Raw genomic sequence first — 20,246 nt, forward strand, 5'->3', positions numbered from 1 at the left:
AAGCAGCAAAGGTACAAGGTGCGGAGGGCGGGGTCCAGCAGAGGCCAGGCGAGAGCTTCCGGGTGTCCTCTCCCGGGGAGGTGAATGGACAGTGCTTGACTGTCCCCGGCAGTGATGTGTGAGCCACAATGTGTGCCAACGCATGTGGAGTATTGCCAACCAGGGACGCTCCCCCTGGGCTGTGGTGTCCAGGCTTTGTACTGGGGGTGGGTCACGTAGGCGTGGAGCGCCCGCGGGGCTGACCTGGCTACACAGGCGCCAGCCACCCGGAGGTCCCACTGATAGCATGTGGCTCAGGCCGCCCCCACAAATCGTGTCATTGGTGTAGACCACCTGGCAGGGTCCTAGGCCCCTGCTATAAGCCGAGACACGCCTATCAGGCAGGATTTTCCAGGGGCTTAGAGATTATCCTCCAGGAGCAGGTCGGACCCCCGGGCCTGTGGGTTGGCCCTACACTGCAGAACCGTCAAAGGAAAGCATGCTTAGTGTTTGCTGAAGGAGGCTGTCTCAGAGCCTTTTTGTCTAAGCTTGGCTGATCTCACGATCCTGGTGACAGTAGTCAAGGTGACATGTTGCCTGCGAGGGGCAACATGGGGAGAATTGGTGGCTTAAGGCCTTTGTTTGCCATTTTGGGAAGTGTATGAGTTTTCTAGAACTGCTGTAACAAGATACCACAAACTGGGGGGCTTAAAGTAGGGGGGAGAGCTGAGCTCCATTCCGATGTGTGCAGGGGGGACTGGGCGTTTTACAGGGAGAATGAGGGGGTCGAGAAGGGGGTGAGTGGGGGCTCAAGTGAAAAATGACAAAGGTGGGTCAGCGTCCATGCAGTGAAGCCAGCTGTTTATGGACGTTAGGACCCTGCCCTCCCATGGCGACTGGCAGACGGGGGCCTACCCTTCCCGATGGCTCTCGGGTCCTTGAGAAAGACACTGGTGGGTTGTAGGCGATACACAGACATCTCAAAGGGACAGGGCAGGCATTCACAGCTGGGAGCCCTTTTTAGTGAATGTTCTAAGAAGTGGAGTTCAGGGTCCCGTATCAGGTGCTGGCCAGAGGGAATAGTACATTCTTCTGACAACCCTGAGTGTTCCCAGACGGGAACTCAAAAGGGGGCTGGGGCATCCCAGGGATGTGGCCTTAGGGTTCCAGGAGCCTTGTTAAAGTTTGGTCAAGTGTCTTACGGTGCAGGGGTTTGAATGGCGTGTTCATGCTGAGAGTTTTTGCAGTTCTCAGTGTTTAACAAAATTCAATATCCATTCTTGCTTTACAAAAACTCTCACCTTCTTGTGGCCCTGGGGCCTGTGGAGTAGAGCTTGTATTTTCTTTCCTGTCTCTGTGTCTTGCCTCCTTTTGCACCGAGTCTCAGAGAGGCTGAGATTCCCTGCTGGGGCACAGCGCAAAGCCACCAGGTGCAGTCCTCGCAGCCTAGTTGCCAGGGCAGTGGCCGAGCTGTTGGTAGCCTCAGGAGACTCAGGGCATCTCTGTGCTCCTTCGGCCCGCTGTGGTCTCTTGTTGCCCCATCTGCAGGAGACAGGAGGGGGTCCTGGTGGCCTGGTGGCATGGGCTCTCAGGACTCGACCTCTTCCCATGGCTTCAGCTATCTTGCTGGGGTTGGGCGGCTTCAGGAGGTGAGGGATGAGATGAGTGGGGGAAGTTGGGCAGGTCGAGGTGGAGCACTGGAGAGGGTCAGGTGGCCACTGGGCTCGTGAGGCCTTAGGGTGCCTGGCTTTGGGGGTGCTGAGGGCCGGTGAGAAGCCCTCAGGGTGCACATGCTTCGGGATTCGGAGTGGCAGGTCAGGAGAAAGCAGTGCTGACAGGAGTGGCTTTCTCTTCTACAGCAGATGGCTGAGGACAAGGCTTCCGTGAAAGCCCAGGTGACATCCTTGCTGGGGGAGCTCCAAGAGAGCCAGAGTTGCCTGGAGGCTGCCACTAAGGAACGACAGGCTTTGGAGGGCAGGTGAGTGGGGACAAAAAGCCTGCCATGGAGGCCACTTCCAGGGTTTCAAGAAGAATGAAGTGGGTTTATGGGCCTCCAGCGAATTCCTCCGTGGACGCTGCATGAACACCCTACGGATGTCAGAGCAGGTGTTGGGAGAGATCTGGGCTTTGACCCTTTGTTGGAGTTTGTATTATTTCTTTAGGAGGCATTTCAGGGGCTCCAGGACCACATCCACAGTGCATGGTTTTCTGGAAGGACTTTTAGGACCTGGCAGTTGCCCCACAGCGAGGTTGATCATAGGGAAAGGGCATGTGGCAGGACCTGCCAGGGCAGCAGCCATGGGTGGCGTTTGGTGTTTCTGCCCAGGGATGCTCGCTAGAAACTTGGCACCTCGGGTATTTATTGAGGTCTCGTCATGTTGGTATCCTTTGCTGGGCATGTACCAAAATTCCCATCTCCCAGCAGGAGAGCAGGTGCTTGGCATAAACCACATTCCAGGTGCAGGGCCCACCCTCATCAGTAGGGAAAGTGTCACAGCAGTGGAGGGAACTTGCACCAGCCAAGGGCCAACCTTGCAAGCCAGCAGCCTCAGGCTTGGCAGTGATTCTCTTTTGCAAAAGGGTCTTGGTTTTTATAAGTGGGATCATTGGGTCCAAGAGCATGAAGGTTTCTGCGGTTCTCATACCACCCAGCTGCTGCCCTCCAGACAGCTGGGCCAGCCGACAGGGGTGGCCCCAGCCATCCCAGCACGGTACGTGGTCAGGGTGCGCTTGGGGCAGTCCTCGGGGAGCCTTCCCGTGAAAGGGAGGGGAGCTTGGCTCGGGCTTTGACGGGCAGAGAGGGCCGGGCAGGGTTGGGGGGCAGCGTGAGTGAAGGCATGGAGGGGAGAGAGCCAGGCAGCCAGGCCAGCCAGGCGGAGTTGGGGTGACTGGTGAAGGGCCCCGTCTACCTGTGGCCTGAGGCCACCCCAGGTCCACAGAGAAGCACCCACCATCACCCCTGCAGTGGGGGCTGTGGAAGGCGGATTAACACACTGACTGCCACATCAGAAAAAAACTTTTTCCTTGGGGCCACAGTGTTTTATTATGAAAATAGAGTAAAAACTTGGAAAACAAAACAATCCTTCTAATTTAACGAAAAATGAAATTTATTGACTTCTATTCATTTAACACGCATTTTTAGAATTAATTTGTCAATATTAATTGTAATAAGAAGAACATCAACAAGTCAGATTTTCATGAATCAACTGCAGGGTTTTGCCCAGGTTTTGTTTCACGAGGCCCCGGGCTCAAAACTAGCGTGACTTAAATACAACTCACATGGCAGTTAATGTGTTAAGGGAGCTGTGAGGTGCTGGCTCCCAGGCTTCCTTGCCATCTGTACTTGGGTGTCTTCTGGGCCCCTACATTGAAGCAGAGCTCCTTATCTGCTGCCTCCACCTGTCCCCCTGCGGTAATCCCTGTCTGGCGACAGTGCCTCCACCCTGATGTGTGGAGTCAGGTTGTAGTCACGGGATTTTCAGAATCCACCCGACTTGCAGCCCCCCTCCCCTCCCCCCTGCCTTCTGCCCTCAGTGTGTTCTCCCGTCCCTGTGCCAGGGCCCGGGCAGCCAGCGAGCAGGCCAGGCAGCTGGAGAGCGAGCGCGAGGCACTGCAGCAGCAGCACAGCGTGCAGGTGGACCAGCTGCGCATGCAGAACCAGAGCGTGGAGGCTGCGCTACGCATGGAGCGCCAGGCCGCCTCGGAGGAGAAGTGAGTCTGCCGGGAAGTGGGCCAGGGCGACGGGGGAGCGGGTGGCACCAGATTGCCCGTAGCTTTCTTCTGCCTTCTGGGGAGTCCTTTTAGAGACTGGCTATGGGCAAGGGCCGATGCCATCCCTTGGCCTTGCTAATGGTAAAGTCGACCATTATCACACCCAGGCAGTTCGTCTTTGGTACAATGTTATCTGGTATCCAGTTCACATTTGTATCTCACCGTGTGTCCCACATGTGTCCTTAAAAACCCTTATACCAGTATCTGATCCAGGAACTCAAGATCCTTTCCTTGGCATGCCTTTTGGATCTCCCTTACTCTAGAATAATCCCCCTGCCTTTCTGAGTTTTTCATGAAGTTGACATTTGTGAAGCATGCAGGATGGTTCCATTTTATTATAAACATTTAAAAATGTTAGCTCCAGGGAAAGTGATATTAACTATTTAGCAACCAGTCCAATTGCAGTAGTACTGACAGTCAGCAAAGCCTCAGGGTTGATGGCCTCAGGAGTCCACATGTGGCCTCGGAAGCCCCCGTTCCAGGATTGTGACAGGAAGGACGAGTGTAGAATTAGGAGTGGGCAAAGCAGTGGCTGGCCTGGGACACGGTGGTTTCTCCAGAGAAAGCTCCTTTTCCTCAGGCGGAAGCTGGCCCAGTTGCAGGTGGCCTATCACCAGCTTTTCCAAGAGTATGACAACCACATCAAGAGCAGCGTGGCGAGCAGCGAGCGAAAGCGAGTGAGTATGGCCAGCCGGGGCTGGCCAGAGCCGGCCTTGCCTCTTCTCCCTGCACCCTTGGGGACAGAGAAGACTATGAGCCCTGAGACTTGACAGAATTGGCCTCTGGGAGGCATATTTAACTTCTAACCCTTTGTCATGCCTGCAGCTGTGACAGTTCAGGGGAGACCGTGGGGAGGCGGGGACATTTGGGATGCTCTCAGCCACATCGGCAGGCTACCCCCATGGTTGGCTGGGCCAGGGCCTTGGGATGCTCTTTCCATGAGCCTGGGGACATGATTGTCTCCATGGACGTCCCCTCCTGCCACCCAACACCATCTGGCTCCGTTTTCCCTGAGCCAAGGTAAGGCCGGGTAACATTTCCATCCCAGTGTGAAAAGGCACTGGGAGCCCTTTTCTAGTTTGTCCTCATGAGACCTAAACTGGGTGTGATTTATAGTGGTCACATTTTAAGAAGGACATTGTTGACTGTGAATTTACCTAGAGGAGACGTATAAGGATGAAGCGTGAAAGCAGGTCACATGAGTAAGAGCTGGTTGTACAACTGGCCACGTGCTCTCTGGAGGGAAGTGTCGGTGGGGTGTGTGTGGCGGGGGATGCGTGTGGGGTGGGCAGCCCTTTGGCCACGTGGTGGAGTGGCAGGAGCAGTGTGTATGTGCTGGGCACACAGCTGGCGGAGGGTTGGTGCGTGGGACTGGCTCACTGTGTGTGGGCAGCCACGGGAGTGAGTGTGGCCCCTGTCCCTTCAGCTGGGATTCTGTGGAGGGAATGTCTCCTTGGGTAGGAGGTTGTGCCAGATGACCTGAGAGGTCCCATCAGTCCCAAGATTCTTCTATGTCCTGAGAGGAACCTCAGCATTTCTTCTGTCCTTGTGGGCCGTGACAGGATGCAGCGTTCTCCCTGTGCACACTGAGGTCCTGTGATGGGCTCCTAAAGCGAGGGGCTGGCGTCGCCGCAGCTCACCTCGGCCAGGGCTACTCATTTGTCCTTCTCCGTTCTCCTCATCCGGAGCAGCAGCCTGCCCGGGAGGTGGCCCAGCCCCGCCCTGGGCCGGTGAGGCTCCGTCAGCTGCCCCTCGCCCGTCTTTAGGGAATCCAGCTGGAAGACCTCAAGCAGCGGCTCCAGCAGGCCGAAGAGGCCCTGGTGGCCAAACAGGAAGTGATCGACAAGCTGAAGGAAGAGGCCGAGCAGCACAAGATTGTGATGGAGACTGTTCCGGTCCTGAAGGCCCAGGTGAGGGCCCTCCTCTGTGGTTTGCCTTGGCACTGGGACCTGGCACATCTCTTTGGCATCATTTTGCGGTGGCTTCTTATAAGCTTTCCGAGCCCCCTGTGCTGTTCCTTGACCTCTCAGTGCACCTAGGGTCACTTGCCGCCGTGGGCTCTGGGAGGGCAGGAGTGGCCTCTGCTTCGTCCCCCCGCTGCCCAGCATAGAGTGCCTCTGGCGGTGGCGGCTGGACGGCAGGCACATCCCGTTCTCCTGCGTTTGCTAGGCGGATATCTACAAGGCGGACTTCCAGGCTGAGAGGCAGGCCCGGGAGAAGCTGGCTGAAAAGAAGGAGCTTCTGCAGGAGCAGCTGGAGCAGCTGCAGCGGGAGTACTCCAAGTTGAAGGCCAGCTGTCAGGAGTCGGCCAGGTGGGCCTCTGAGAGCGTGCCTCACGGGCAGCGGGCACAGCGCTGGGGCTCAGCAGTGGTAACCACAGGAGACCGATGGCTCCTGGCATTCCAGGTTAGGGCTTGCTGCACTTCCCTTCCTCTCCTCTCTTCTGGGGGCCTGTCCTCCTAACAGCTTTTCTCACGCTAGCGCAGCTAGGAGCTTTACAGAAATGCATGTTTTGATCGGACAGTTTCTGTTTTCAAAGGATTGAGGATATGAGGAAGCGGCACATAGAGGTGTCCCAGGCCCCGTTGCCCCCCGCGCCAGGTGAGTGAGCGACAGCAGGAGGAGGTAGGTGGGGAGGATGCTCCAGAGCCTTGACGGCAGGAGCTGGTACTGGCCATCCCCCCGCTCAGTGCCCCCTGCTCTGAGGCAGTAGTGGTGGCTCCTGGTCTCACGTGGTTGGTAACCCTTGTAGTCAAATAGACAGTCCTTTCAAGTCTCACTGCCTCTCCGTCCTCCCCTTCCCTCTGACCTGTACCTGGGACATGCATGAAGCCCATACAGCTGGCGCCGCCTGTTGTCTTTTCCCAGCCCACTCCTTTCACCAGGCCCTGCCCAGCCAGAGGAGAGGCCCCCCCGAGGAGCCGCCCGACTTCTGCTGTCCCAAGTGCCAGTATCAGGCTCCCGATATGGACACCCTGCAGATACATGTCATGGAGTGCATTGAGTAGGGCCAGCGAGCACAAGGCCACCTGCAGATGACACGCCCAGGACCATGCAGTCTCTGCTTTCCTCTCCCACCTGCCTAGTCTACGATTAAGGGCCAGGTGACAAAGAGCGGGCCACTGCTTTAACGCCCTAGGAGTTGGCTGCAGGGCTTTATGCTTCAGCCCTGTTGGCCTGCTCAGCCACCTCTCTTAGGTTGGGCCTGATGCTCTGCTCTCTTTGTTCCATTCTGTCTGCTTGAGCCGCTTGCCTGCAGGGGCTAATCCCTCCCCGTCCTTCCACCCCCCACCCAGGAAGTCCAGAATGGAGGCCAGGGGCTCTCAGGGAGAGCTGCGCCCGCACGCAGAGCTGGGCAGCAGCTCCTCCTCCCACCGGCTGCCGCCTCACCCTCTCCTGTGCTCCAGGCGTGCTGCGCTCTTACCACGCACACCGTTGCGCTTGTCTTGGGCAGTGTGCTGTTCCATTTTGTGGCCATAGCCTGGCGCATTTAAGTAGTCCCAATTGATGGACATTTGGATTGTTTTCAGTCTTTTTGCTCTCATAAATAATGGTGCGGTGAAAATCCTTGCAGTGTATTTTTGGGATAGATTCTTGGAAGTGGCACTGCTAAGCGTGTGTGATGCCTGGGGTGGGTGATGCCTGGAGCTTGGTTTCTTGCCCCTGCCCCCTGGTTCCCATGGCCTTGCCAAGGAGGGGGGTGGGCAAGGCTTTGGATCTTTGCTGTCCACGAGGTATGCAGTTTTGCTATTGAGAGCGAGCTTAAGCATCTTTTCAGAGGATCAAGGGCCATTTTCAATTCTGCTGTGAATGGGCTGTTTGTATCTTACGCATTTCTGTCCTGGGTTGTTATCTTTTGTTCCTCACTGTTTAGGAGCTCTTTGTTCATCAGCAGGATTAGCTTTTGCCTGTGATAGACTTTTCCCACTTTGACTTTGCTACTGTTGTTTTTTGGCCTTGAAATTTTTATCTTTATGTAGTCAAATTTATCCATTTTTTTTTCCTGGAAGCCAGTTTGCAGTGAATGGCATCTTACAAAGGACAGAGGACTCTTCACTTGTTTTGCAAGGTTCTGGACATTTCCTAGGATGTGAAAGCCATGGGCATTAACCCTGCAGTTGTAGTCGGGGAATGACGTGCGAAGTTGAGAGAGGATGCAGCGCGTGCACATCACTGACCCCGCGCTGCCTCCATCCTCCTTCCCGCCCTGCTCTGAGCTCCCTGGTTGGGAATGGGATGTTGTGATTCTCTCTCTGGGCTTTCTCACAGGACTTCCTGCTATTGGGCTGTGAGAGGGCTGACTAGAATTAGAATGTAAGACATTCTAAAAATAAGCCTGGGCTGGGGGCTTTCTCAGCATCTGCAGGGGGTGAGGAGTGACTTTTCCATTTCCTAAAGGCGGGTGTCTATCAGATTAATCTTCGGGAAAACGTTAAAGGCATGGGCAGGTTCTCTGCTCAGGGATGCTGTATTTAAATCCTAATCCTGCAATTTTTCTACAAAAGCACTTTTAATTCTTTTATAAGGAGAGTGTAGGGGTGTCCTACGGCTGCTGTAACAAAACACCACAAACTTGGTGGCTTAAAACAACAGGAACGCGTTCTTCCACAGTTTTGGAAGCCAGTAGCGTGAAATCAAGCTGTTAGCAAGGTTGGTTTCTTCTGCAGACTCTGAGAGAGAATCAGATCCAGGCCTGTCTGCTAGCTCCTAGTGGTTGCTGGTGATCCTTGGTGTTCCCTGGCTGGTAGACCCGTCACTCCAGTCTCTGCCTCTGTGGTCACATGGCCTCTTCCTCTTCGTCTGCCGGTGTCTTCTCTTCTGTGTCTTACAAGGGCACCTGCCACTGGGTTGGGGCCCACCCAGTAATGCAGGATGAGCTCCTCACGTGCAGATCCTTAACCTTCATTGCAGCTGGAGAGATCCTCGTCCCAGATGAGGTCTCATTCACAAGCTTTGGGGGTTAGGATTTGTACCTGTCTTTTCGGGGCCACCATTCAACCCAGAGCCCACAGATTAGGGCAGTTGGAGCCTGAATGGAGGTGCATCTGGGACCTGCAGCTCTGCTAGAGGAACTCAGTCCCCAGGGTAATGGTGGCTGCTGGGCTATAGAGTTTGGTGTGGGGTAGGCTCTTGCAGGCATGAGGACATCTTGTCTCCAGGTGGGCACTCCTGCCGGGGCCAGCAGGCATGGGTGGGAGAGCTGGGTTGGCTCTCCCAGTAGGTAGCTGCTGTTGGACCGCCTGCATCCCGGGTAATGACCACTGACTGTATGAGCGGCCTTCACACTTCTCAAGAGGGTGAACTGAGGCACGTGGGAGCCCTTCTCTGACAAGCACCGTCTTCCGAAAGGAGCTTAGAAAGAAAGATGAGACCTGGGAGCGGCGAGAGAAGCAGTTGTTCTCCTGAGGAACTTTTCCACGTGGCCCGCGCAGCAGTAGCATCTGGGAGCTGGAGGAACGCTTGTGCTTGGGCCCCCTGGACCAATTGAGACTCAGTGCCCTTCCCAGAGGCTGGGCGCCCTTGCTGCCTGCCTCCCCTCTCTCGTTTGCACAGTATAGAGTTGATTGTACATTACACACCAAGGATGTGAAACCGTACCATTTGCCCAGAAGTGGGGCATTCTGCTTGCTTCCTTTCCAGCTTTGCTTAGATTGGGCTTCCAGAACAACTGGCCGGATTCTTCCCAGGACGGAACTGGATTCCTCTCAGGAGGGAACCAGCCTGCCTGCCTTAGCTGTGGCCCCACTATCCCCACAGCTAGAAGGACATCCCACCTGGAGCCTGTGGTCACATGGTCACATCCCCGTTCATCCACGTCCCCCTCCTGCCGCTCAATGCACAAGAGAAATGCAGGCGACCAATAGGCACAGTAAGAAAGCACTTCACCCTCACTAGTAACTAAAACACAAACTCCAACAGTAAGCAAAAAATGATGTCAAAATAGCAACAAATGAAGCCCTACATATGACGCCCTGCTGGCAATGGGCAGGGCACAGGCTTTGTGATGTCTGCCCCTTCTGAGGGGGCTGTTTGGTGGGATAGAACAACCACTTAGGAAGTGTCCTCGGCCCCTTTAACCCTAAGCGTTACTGGCGTGCACTGCAGTGGCAGCACTGGGAGCCCCGCGGCTGGCGTGAGGTGAGAGGCTGTGCCCCTGACGACGCGGCACTGCGCAGCCAGCACCTTGAACATCCTGTCACATGGAATACGTGCCGTGGCGTGTTGGCATGGATAGGCCGGGAGACAGGGTTATGTATAAAGAAGTAAAAGCTGCTAACGTGGATGGATGTGGGTGGCTGGGTTACTGGTAATTAAAAGTTTTTGTTATGTATTTATGTATTTTCTTTTTTTCTTTTTTTTTGAGACAGAGTCTCGCTCTTGCCTGGGCTAGAGTGAGTGCCGTGGCATCAGCCTAGCTCACAGCAACCTCAAACTCCTGGGCTCAAGCGATCCTACTGCCTCAGCCTCCCGAGTAGCTGGGACTACAGGCATGCACCACCATGCCCGGCTAATTTTTTCTATATATATATTTTAGTTGGCCAGATAATTTCTTTCTATTTTTAGTAGAGACGGGGTCTCACTCTTGCTCAGGCTCGCCTCGAACTCCTGACCTCGAGCGATCCACCCGCCTCGGCCTCCCAGAGTGCTAGGATTACAGGCGTGAGCCACTGCGCCTGGCCTATGTATTTTCTAAATGCCTATAATTTGCATTCATTACTTTTATACATAGAAAATATATCTTCCTACAAAGCTTTTCTGATGTTAATACAGCTCTGAGGTTTTGTCTGTCGGTGGCTGAGAAGAGCTCGCCGTTAATACAATCGCTCATCAAGGAATGGTGCAACGGGTTGACTCAAGGTTTCCGTGGGGCCAGCATTTCCTGTGGCTGCTGTAACAAAATACCGCAAACTGGGAGCTTAAGCAACAGAAATTTATCATCTCCTGGTTCTGAATGCCAGAAGTCCCAAGATCAAGGTATTGGCAGGGTGGGTTCCAGGGCTGCCGGCAGTCCTCGCTGGCTTGCAGCTGCATCTGTCCGGTCTCTGCCTCTGTGGTCATGTGGCCTCCTCCCTGCGTGCCTCTGTGTCTGTTCTCTTTATGAGGACACCAGTGTCAAAGATAAAGGCAGGCATTCATTAAAGCCTTGAAAACAGATTTCATTCAGTAACTATTGGCAGTAGGGGCAGAGCTGAGCTCCATTCCGATGTGTGCAGGGGGGACTGGGTGTTTTACAGGGAGAATGAAGGGGTTGAGTGGGGGCTGAGTGGAGGCTCAAGTGAAAAATGACAAAGGTGGGTCAGCGTCCATGCAGTGAAGCCAGCTGTTTATGGACGTTAGGACCCTGCCCTCCCATGGCGACTGGCAGACTGGCAGACGGGGCCCTACCCTTCCCGATGGCTCTCGGGTCCTTGAGAAAGACACTGGTGGGTTGTAGGCGATACACAGACATCTCAAAGGGACAGGGCAGGCATTCACAGCTGGGAGCCCTTTTTAGTGAATGTTCTAAGAAGTGGAGTTCAGGGTCCCGTATCAGGTGCTGGCCAGAGGGAATAGTACATTCTTCTGACAACCCTGAGTGTTCCCAGACGGGAACTCAAAAGGGGGCTGGGGCACCCCAGGGATGTGGCCTTAGGGTTCCAGGAGCCTTGTTAAAGTTTGGTCAAGTATCTTAGTGCAGGGGTTTGAATGGCGTGTTCGTGCCATCCTTGTCTGCTCCTCCTGCCCCCTGGCCGCTCCTTGCTGGCTTTTCAAGTCTCTGAGCTTAGTCCTGGGTTCTCTTCTCCCTGCCCAGACACTCTCCCTTGGTGATATCGTCCAGTCTCAAGGCCTCGATGCTGATGACATTAATTTCCATCTCCAGCCCTGATCTGTTCCTTTGTGAAAGTGAGCGTGGCATCTACACTAGCCTGTCCAAACTCTAACTGGACTTTTAGCCTCTCCCTCCAACTCTGCCCTTTCTGTTCCCTAGTCCCCATCTTGCTAGATGGCCCAGCGTAACCAGTTGCTTAAGCCAAAAGCCTCGTCACCCTTGATTCCTCTTGCTGTCACCCATTGGAGCCAGCCATCAGCCATTTTGTTCACCCCGTCTCCTGAGTCCCTTTATCTTGTGCCTAGACTGTGGTGACCTCCTTGGTTTCACACCTGAGACTGTAGGCTCCCTGTGATCCGTTCTTCACATGGCAGCCAGTGTTACCCAGTAAACGTGTTTCTCCTTTGCTGAACCCTCCAGTGGCCTTCTGTTGCTCTAGAAACCCAGACTCCACCCGTAGCCTGGCCGGCAGAGCCCACATGCTGCGTGCACCTCATTTCCGTCCCTCTGGCCCTTTTGCCCTTCCTCGAACACACAACCCTTGTGTGTCTGAAGGCCTTTGTCCCCTCATCTTTGCATGGCTGATGTGTTTTTGTCATTCAGCTCTAAGTTTAAACATCACCTCCTTCATCTAAAGTGCTCATCCTAAATCACATTGCCCTGTTTTATTTTATTTTTTTTTGAGACGGAGTCTCACTCTGTTGCCCAGGCTAGAGTGAGTGCCCTAGAGTCAGCCTAGCTCACAGCAACCTCAAACTCCTGGGCTCAAGCGATCCTACTGCCTCAGCCTCCCGAGTAGCTGGGACTACAGGCATGCACCACCATGCCTGGCTGATTATATATATATATATTTAGCTGTCCATATAATTTCTTTCTATTTTTAGTAGAGATGGAGTCTCGCTCTTGCTCAGGATGGTCTCGAACTCCTGAGCTCAAACGATCCGCCCACCTCGGCCTCCCAGAGTGCTAGGATTACAGGCGTGAGTCAGCGTGCCCGGCCTCACATTGCCCTGTTTTAATTCCTGACATGGCCTCACTTTTTTTGTTTTGTTTTCTCTCCCCCTCCACCCACGGGAGAACGGAGGCCTCCTCCAGCTCAGTTGGGCAGAATTCCCTGGAATAATGCTCCGAACGGCAACACTCAGCACATGTTTATTTGTGGCCTCAGCTTGTCTTGAAGCTCCCTCCATTAGGGCTCCTCTGTCATTTTTTTGCAGACATCACCCTGTCACCATAAATGGTGCTTGGTAGAAATTGCTGCCTTACTGTGATAGAACTGAAAACCTCTTTTAGAGACCATGGTGACTAACTTGGGGGGATCTCCTATGAGCTTTTTTATTTTTAATTTTTTTGAGAATTTGGATGGATAGTTATGTTGGCCTTATAATGTATAAGCAAGAACACAGACTCTGGGGGTACATGAACGAATTGTGCTCTGCCCCTTACTTAATAATCTCTCTCAGCTACAGTTTCCTCATCTGTAAGGTGGGCAGAGCCATCTGTGTGCTGCGGTTACTGGTGAAAGGACACATCTAATGCACTGAGGGCAGTGCCTGGCCCATGGTAGAAGGGAAACGTAAAAGCAATTCCAGTTTAAACCGTGTCCCCTTTGGAAACACAGAGTATTTGGGGGAAAAATATAAGCCATCCCCCAAACTGGATTTCCATTAGATTTTAAGTCCTCTAAATAAGACTTTAAAATGGTGTCTACGGAAGGTTGATTGGTGGTTGCCTAGGGCTGGAGGAGTTGGGGGAATATGGGCAGTGACTGCTAATGGGTAAGGGGTTTCTTCTGGGACAATGCGAATGTCCTGAAATGGTTGTGGTGATGTTGCACGTATCTGTGAATATACTAAAAAATCACTGACTTGTACACTTTAGGTGAGTGACTTGTACAGCATGTGAATTAACAAAGTTGTTATTTTAAAAATGTTGTCTTCTCTCTGCATTAAAATAAAAAAAGAAAAAATGTCTAAGAGCCCTATGCAGTCTCTTTTGGCTCTCATGAAAATGCAAATGAAGACACAGAAAAAGATGAACATTTACGCCCTCTCCCAAAGCTGCATTTGACAGGTGACCTTTTGATAGGCTCTTGGTGCTATTGCCATTAGCGATAAGGCAGTAAAATTGGAGGGGAGAATGGATGACTGACGGTCTCATGAAACAGAGTGACCCTGCTCCGGCCTTCCCTCAGAGACCCAGGGTTGGGTGAACCAGAGAACTACTAGCTGCTCCTCTACTCAGCCAAGCCTGCTTTTTCTGTGGTCATTCAGAGGCCAACCATGCAAAGAGTGTGTGTGTGTCAGGATGGGGCAGGCAACTGACAGACGTCATTGCATCCTTGGCGGAACAGAGCTCAGTTGGCAAGTGTGGTAGGTACTGGCAAGTCGGGACGCAGGGAGACCCTGGGATAGCAGCTTTCCATGAACTCCATCAGTCCCATTCGTTCCAAGTGTCGCAGGCCTGAGGGCAGGAGTGGAGTCTGATTTCTCAGTCTGGCAGAGCCACAGTGGACAGATGTCTGTTATAACTGGAAATAAGTCTTCCCCCCAACAGCTAGGGCATGGTGGCCAGAGTGAAGGTCGGTCTGTCCCTCTTAAAAAATATTGCAGAACAAGCCATCTGTTTCTGATAATGGTGGGTGGTATTAAGACAAATATTTCTGTCGGAAATAACTACAAACGATACATTAAATATTTAAAAACTCTTGTTAAAAGCAATTGAGAGCCAATATGAGAACAAAATCTAAGAGGAAGTGGGAGTTGGAGAAGAAGTAAACTACAGAAGCAGCTTTTGTGCCAAGGATATTGGCAAACTTGGATTTTGGCTTCGGAGGCCATCCGGAGAAGGGAGCTAGCAGGCAAGGCCCAAAGCCTTCCTAAGGTGTGGGGAGTTGAATAGTGGCCCCTACATTAAGTAAACTCACCTTACCCCAGCCCTGGGGACTGCAGGGAAACAGGAGGTGAGAGGAAAGAAAGGAAAAACACCCATCTGCAAACTTTTGGGTAAGGGCCAGGCTGTGTGCAGACGTGCAGTCTGGGGCTTCCGTGTGGGAGCCTGAAGTCATAAGTGGTCCTGGGCCGATAGTATCTGTATTAGTTTCCTAGGGCTGCCATAACAAATTACCACAAACTGGGTGGCTTAAAACAATAGAAATCGACTCTTTCATGTTTTTGGAGGCCAGAAGTCTGAAATTCAGCTGTTAGTGGCGTCGGTTCTGACTGGTAACTCCGTGGGAGTATGTGTTCCCGGCCTCGCCCCTGGCTTCTGGTGATGGCTGGAGATCGGCGGTGCTCACTGGCCCGCGGATGCATCATTTCAATTTCTGCCTCTGTCTTCACATGGCTGTCTTCCTTGTGTGTCTGCCTCTTTCTCTTATATGGACACTGGTCGTATTTGTTTAGTGCCCACCCTAATCTGGTGTGACCTTATCTTAACTTGATTACATCTGCAAAGACCCTATTTCCAAATCGGGACACATTCACAGGCACCCGGGGGTTAGGACTTCAACGTATCTTTCTGGGGGATGAATTCAACCCACAGCAATCCCATTAGGTGCCTGGCAAAGGCAAGCACAGCTCTCTGGAGAATAGCATCTTAATTCTAGCCCCAAATAATTTGCAGAAAATTTTTCTTAAGGACAATGGGCAGTACACAGTAAAAAATAACTAAGCACACATGAGACAAGGTTCCATGAGCAGGAAAAGTACAATGAGACAAAGACTTCAGATTCTGGAACCATCAAACACAGATGGCAGAACAACTGAACTTAAAAGTTGAAAGAAAAAAGCTTGAAAATATCTGCAGGGAATAGGAAACTATAAAAAGTGGCTTAAGGCCAAGTGTGGTGGCTCACGCCTGTAATCCTAGCACTCTGTGAGGCCAAGGCAGGTGGATCATTTGAGTTCAGGAGTTCAAGACTAGCCTGAGCAAGAGCAAGACCCTGTCTCTACTAAAACTACAAAAAATTAGCTGGACAACTAAAAATATACATAGAAAAAATTAGCCGGCCATGGTGGCACATGCCTGTAGTCCCAGCTACTCGGGAGGCTGAGGCAGGAGGATCGCTTGAGCCCAGGAGTTTGAGGTTGCTGTGAGCTAGGCTGATGGCACGGCACTCACTCTAGCCTGGGCAACAGAGTGGGACTCTGTCTCAAAAAAAAAAAGTGACTTAATATATATCCAAGAAGTAAAAACTGTGTAACTTTAAATCTGAATTGGAAACATCAGCATGAACTGAATTTTTCTCTTTCTAAAAATACATGTTTCCTTTCTTTGTCTGCTCAAAAGGCTTCAAAGCAATGGTAACCCAGTAGCAGCTGGCACCAATGCTGTGGACTTTAAATGGTTCCTGCTGAGTCCAGCTCAGCACAGGGAACCCCAAACCAAGCAGTGCCACGGAAATGAAGACAAAGTAGCCAATTATCAGGACAAATGGGCACGGGGGACTCGATGCTTCTAAGAGCAAAGAGCCGCGTCCTTGGTGCGCACATTGTTTTTATTCTCACAACTCAAGAGGGAACGAGGGAACTCAAGGGCAGGAAACAGATGGCCGTTTACTCCCCAGTCTCTATATTTTGAGAATGCTCTGTTCAAAGAACATTCCCAGGCCTTGTACGTGACTGCAGTCACTGGAGACATGGCTGTTTACTTCAGCCTCTCGGGTGCTGCCCAGACGGCTTTCCGCCAGCTCGGACTTGGCTTTCCTTTGTCCACACTCGCTCAGCATCAAGGACACAGCCAGCTCACAGCTCCTGCTCCTACAGGTTCCCTCTGAAGGGAACTTAAGAATCATACCTATTTATTTCTTTACTCATTCACTCACTAAATACTTGGTGAATACCTACTATGTTCCAATCACTGTTTTGGGTGCTAGGGCAAACACTGATGTTTATTGGTTCTCCTTTTGATTACTGAAGAGTAGGTACTGTATGCTTCCATTTATATAAGATTCTAGAACAGGCAAATCTAATCTAGTGTCAGAAAGCAGATCTTTGGTTCCATGGGGCTGTGGAGTTGGGGGTGATTTGACTACAAAGCATTTTTGTAGAACTCTACCAACATTTCTCCAGGAGCGCTCTTGAGAATTCCACATTCAAGAAAAAAAAAGTCTCACACACAGCTGGCCTGAGACCACAGGCACATTGGCACTTAAGAAATACCCAAGATGAGCCACTCCAAGAAAATCAAGACCCATTAAATTACCAAGTGGCCATAATCCAAGTGACTGGAAACCAGAGGGCAGTGGCTGTTGGGGTCCATGCCAGGCTGTGGGCAGACGGTTGGGAGCCAGTGAGCAGGAGCGCCACGGCCCAGTGCCCAGCCCTGTCAATTATATCTCAATAAAGCTGAAGAAAAGAAGAAATAGAAAATCTCAGCAGATGTATAACAGGTAAAGAGATTAAATTAGTAATCAAAAACTTCCCAATAAGGAAAAATGCTGCACCAGATGGCTTCACTGGTGAATTCTACCAAATATTTAAAGAAGAACTAATACTAGTACTTGTCAAACTCTACCAAATAATGAGAGAGGAGGAAATACTTCTTAACTCATTCTATGAGGCCACATTACCTTGATACCAAGCTAGACAAAGATATCACAAGAAAACTATAGACCAATATCCCTTATGAATTTAGATGTAAAAATCCTCAACAAAATACTAGTAAACTGAATTGAACAGCATATTAAAAGGCTTATGCATCATGACCAAGTGTGATTTATCCCAGGAAAGAGCAAGGGGGGTTTAACCTATGAAAATCGGTCAGTGCAACACACCACATGAATAGAATGAAGGAAAAAACCCCACATAATCATCCCAATCAATTCAGAAAAAGCATTTGCCCAAATCCATCACCCCTTCATGATTGAACACTCAGAAAGCTAGGAATAGAAGGGAACTTCTTCAACATAATGAAGGGCATTTATGAAAGCCCACAGCTAACATCATACTCAATGACTTTCCCTCTAAGATCAAGAGCAAGAAAAGGAAGCCCACTTTCACCTCTTCTATTCAACATTGTACTGGAAGTTCTAGCCAGGGCAATTTGGCAACAAAAAGAAATAAAAAGCATCTATGTTGGAAAGAAAGAGGTAGAACTCTATTTGCAGATAACATGATCTTGTATATAGAAAAATCCCAAGGAATTCACACACACACACACACAAAACTATTAGGGTTGATAAACAAATTAAGCAAGACTGCAGGATATAAGATCAACACGCAAAAATTGGTTGTGTTTCTATATACCAGCAATGAACAATTCAAAATGTGATTAAGAAACAATTCTATTTAAAATAACATCAAAAAGAATGAAATACTTAGGAATACATTTAATCAGGGTGATGCAAGACTTGCACACTGAAAACTATAAAACATCTCTGAAAGAATTTAAAGAAGACCTAATTAAATAGAAAGACATCAGTGTTCAGATTGAAAGACTTAATATTGTTAAGATAACAATACTCTCCAAAGTGATCTACTATCACATTTTGATGTAATCCCTATCAAAATCCCCATGGCTTTTTTTGCACAAATGGAAAAGCTGATCTTAAAATTCATATGAAACTGCAAGGGACTCTGGATAGCCAAAACAATATTGAAAAAGGATGAGGAAAGTTGGAGGACTCATACGTCCTGATTTGAAAACTAATGTTAATAACAAAGCTACAATAATCAATACAGTGTGGTACCGGTATAAGGATAGATACATAGAGCAGTGGAATAGAGTTGAGAGTCCAGAAATAAACCCATTATTCTATGGTTGATTGATTTTCAGCAAGGGTGTCAGGATCATTCAGTGGGAGAAAGAATAGTCTCTTCAACAAATGGTACTGGGACAACTGGACATCCTCGTGCAAAAGAAGTGAAGTTGGACCCTCTGCTCACACAACATAAAAAAACTAACTCCAAATACCTAAATATAAGGCTGAAACTATAAAATTATTTCAAGAAAACATAGGGGTAAATCTTCATGACCTTGAATTTGGCAATCATTTCTTAGCTAGGACACCAAAAGCATGAGCAATAAGAAACAAATAGATGAAGTGAACTTCATCAAAATTAAAAACTTTTGTGCACCAAATGACACTGTCAAGAGAGTTACACACACACACACACACACACACACACACACACACACACACACAATATATATATACATGTAATCTCACAACTCAGCTACAAAAGACAATTAAAAAACAGGTAAAGAACTTGAATAGAGATTTCCCCAAAGAAGATATACAAATGGCCAACAAGCACATGAAAAGATGCTTGATGTCCTTTGTCATTGGGGAAATGCAAATGAAAACCACACTGAGGTACCACTTCACACTCACTAGAATGACTATCAATAAAAAAAACCTGAAAATAATAAATGTAAGGTATGGAGAAATTGGAACCTTCATACATTGCTGGCAGGAATGTAAAATGGTGCAGCTGTTGTAGAAAACAGTTTTGCAGGCCGGGCATGGTGGCTCACGCCTGTAATCCTAGCACTCTGGGAGGCCGAGGTGGGAGGATCATTTGAGCTCAGGAGTCCGAGACCAGCCTGAGCAAGAGCGAGACCCCGTCTCTACTAAAAAAAGAAAAAAAGAAGAAAGAAATTAGCTGGACAACTAAAATATATATATATATATATATATATATATATATATATATATATATATATATATATATATATATATATATATATATATATATAAGAAATTAGCCAGGCATGGTGGTGCATGCCTGTAGTCCCAGCTACTCAGGAGGCTGAGGCAGTAGGATTGCTTGAGCCCAGGAGTTTGAGGTTGCTGTGAGCTAGGCTGACGCCACGGCACTCACTCTAGCCTGGGCAACAGAGCGAGAGTCTGTCTCAAAAAAAAAAAAAAAGAAAAGAAAAGAAAAAGAAAACAGTTTTGCAGTTCCTCAAAAAGTTGGACATCAAATCACCATATGACCCAGCAATTCCATTCCTATGTATACAACAACGAGGATTGAATATAGGTGCTCAAAAAACAAACAAACAAACAAAAAAAAAACCTTGTGCACAAATGTTCATAGCAGCAGTATTCACCACCAAAGGGTGGAAAAAACCCAAATGTCCATCAACTGATGAATGGAAAACAAAATGTGGTCTATCCATACAATAGACTATAATATTATTCAGCCATAAAAAGGAATGAAACACGGATGCATGTTACAACATGGATGAACCTTGAAAACATCATGCTTAGTGAAGGAAGCCAGACATAAAGCATCACATATTCTATGATTCCATTTATTTGAAATATCCACAGTAGGTAAATCCATAGAGACAGAAAGTAGATTAGTGGTTGCCAGGGGCTGTGGGGAGGGGGCAATGGAGATTGACTGATTAATGTGTATGGGATGGCTTTTTAGGGTGATGAAAATGTTTTGGAACTAGATAGAGGTTTTTAGCACGACACTGTAAATGTCACTGAATCATATACTTTTTAAATGGTTGATTTTATGCTGTGGGAATTTTACTTTAGTTTAAAAAAAAGCCAGTAGTTCCAAGATAGAGAAACCCTGTTTTTATAACTTGTGATAAGTTTTTCAGTGATTTTTATTTTATTTTATCTGACTTCTTTGCTTTGTCTTGTGTAAATCCCGTATATGTAGAGAGAGACACTCATCTGATGTGTTATGGTGTTGATTTCTGTTTGCTAAGATTTTACTTG

General features: G+C 49.6%; 2 protein-coding genes across 5 annotated transcripts in view; both read left to right on the forward strand.

Annotated features, from left to right (window-relative positions):
* IKBKG (inhibitor of nuclear factor kappa B kinase regulatory subunit gamma) overlaps nucleotides 1-10,081 on the forward strand; it is a 22,759-nt gene extending 12,678 nt beyond the window's left edge. For all 4 annotated transcript variants that reach the window (XM_045538261.1, XM_045538262.1, XM_045538263.1 and 1 more), the window contains exons 4-10: nucleotides 1,839-1,957; nucleotides 3,538-3,690; nucleotides 4,331-4,427; nucleotides 5,517-5,660; nucleotides 5,920-6,062; nucleotides 6,290-6,351; nucleotides 6,619-10,081. In XM_045538261.1, coding sequence (XP_045394217.1) covers nucleotides 1,839-1,957; nucleotides 3,538-3,690; nucleotides 4,331-4,427; nucleotides 5,517-5,660; nucleotides 5,920-6,062; nucleotides 6,290-6,351; nucleotides 6,619-6,758 — 858 coding nt within the window. In that variant the 3' untranslated portion in view covers nucleotides 6,759-10,081. The remainder of the gene's footprint in view (nucleotides 1-1,838; nucleotides 1,958-3,537; nucleotides 3,691-4,330; nucleotides 4,428-5,516; nucleotides 5,661-5,919; nucleotides 6,063-6,289; nucleotides 6,352-6,618) is intronic.
* Nucleotides 10,082-12,473: 2,392 nt separating this feature from the next.
* LOC123628148 (protein FAM223B-like) lies at nucleotides 12,474-13,527 on the forward strand. Its single transcript, XM_045537801.1, has 2 exons — nucleotides 12,474-13,084; nucleotides 13,232-13,527. The coding sequence occupies exons 1-2, from the start codon at nucleotides 12,923-12,925 to the stop codon at nucleotides 13,340-13,342; spliced, it is 273 nt and encodes a 90-aa protein (XP_045393757.1). The 5' UTR covers nucleotides 12,474-12,922; the 3' UTR covers nucleotides 13,343-13,527.
* Nucleotides 13,528-20,246: the final 6,719 nt, after the last annotated feature.

This window comes from Lemur catta, chromosome X, assembly GCF_020740605.2.
Source record: "Lemur catta isolate mLemCat1 chromosome X, mLemCat1.pri, whole genome shotgun sequence".
Lineage (NCBI taxonomy): Eukaryota > Metazoa > Chordata > Mammalia > Primates > Lemuridae > Lemur > Lemur catta.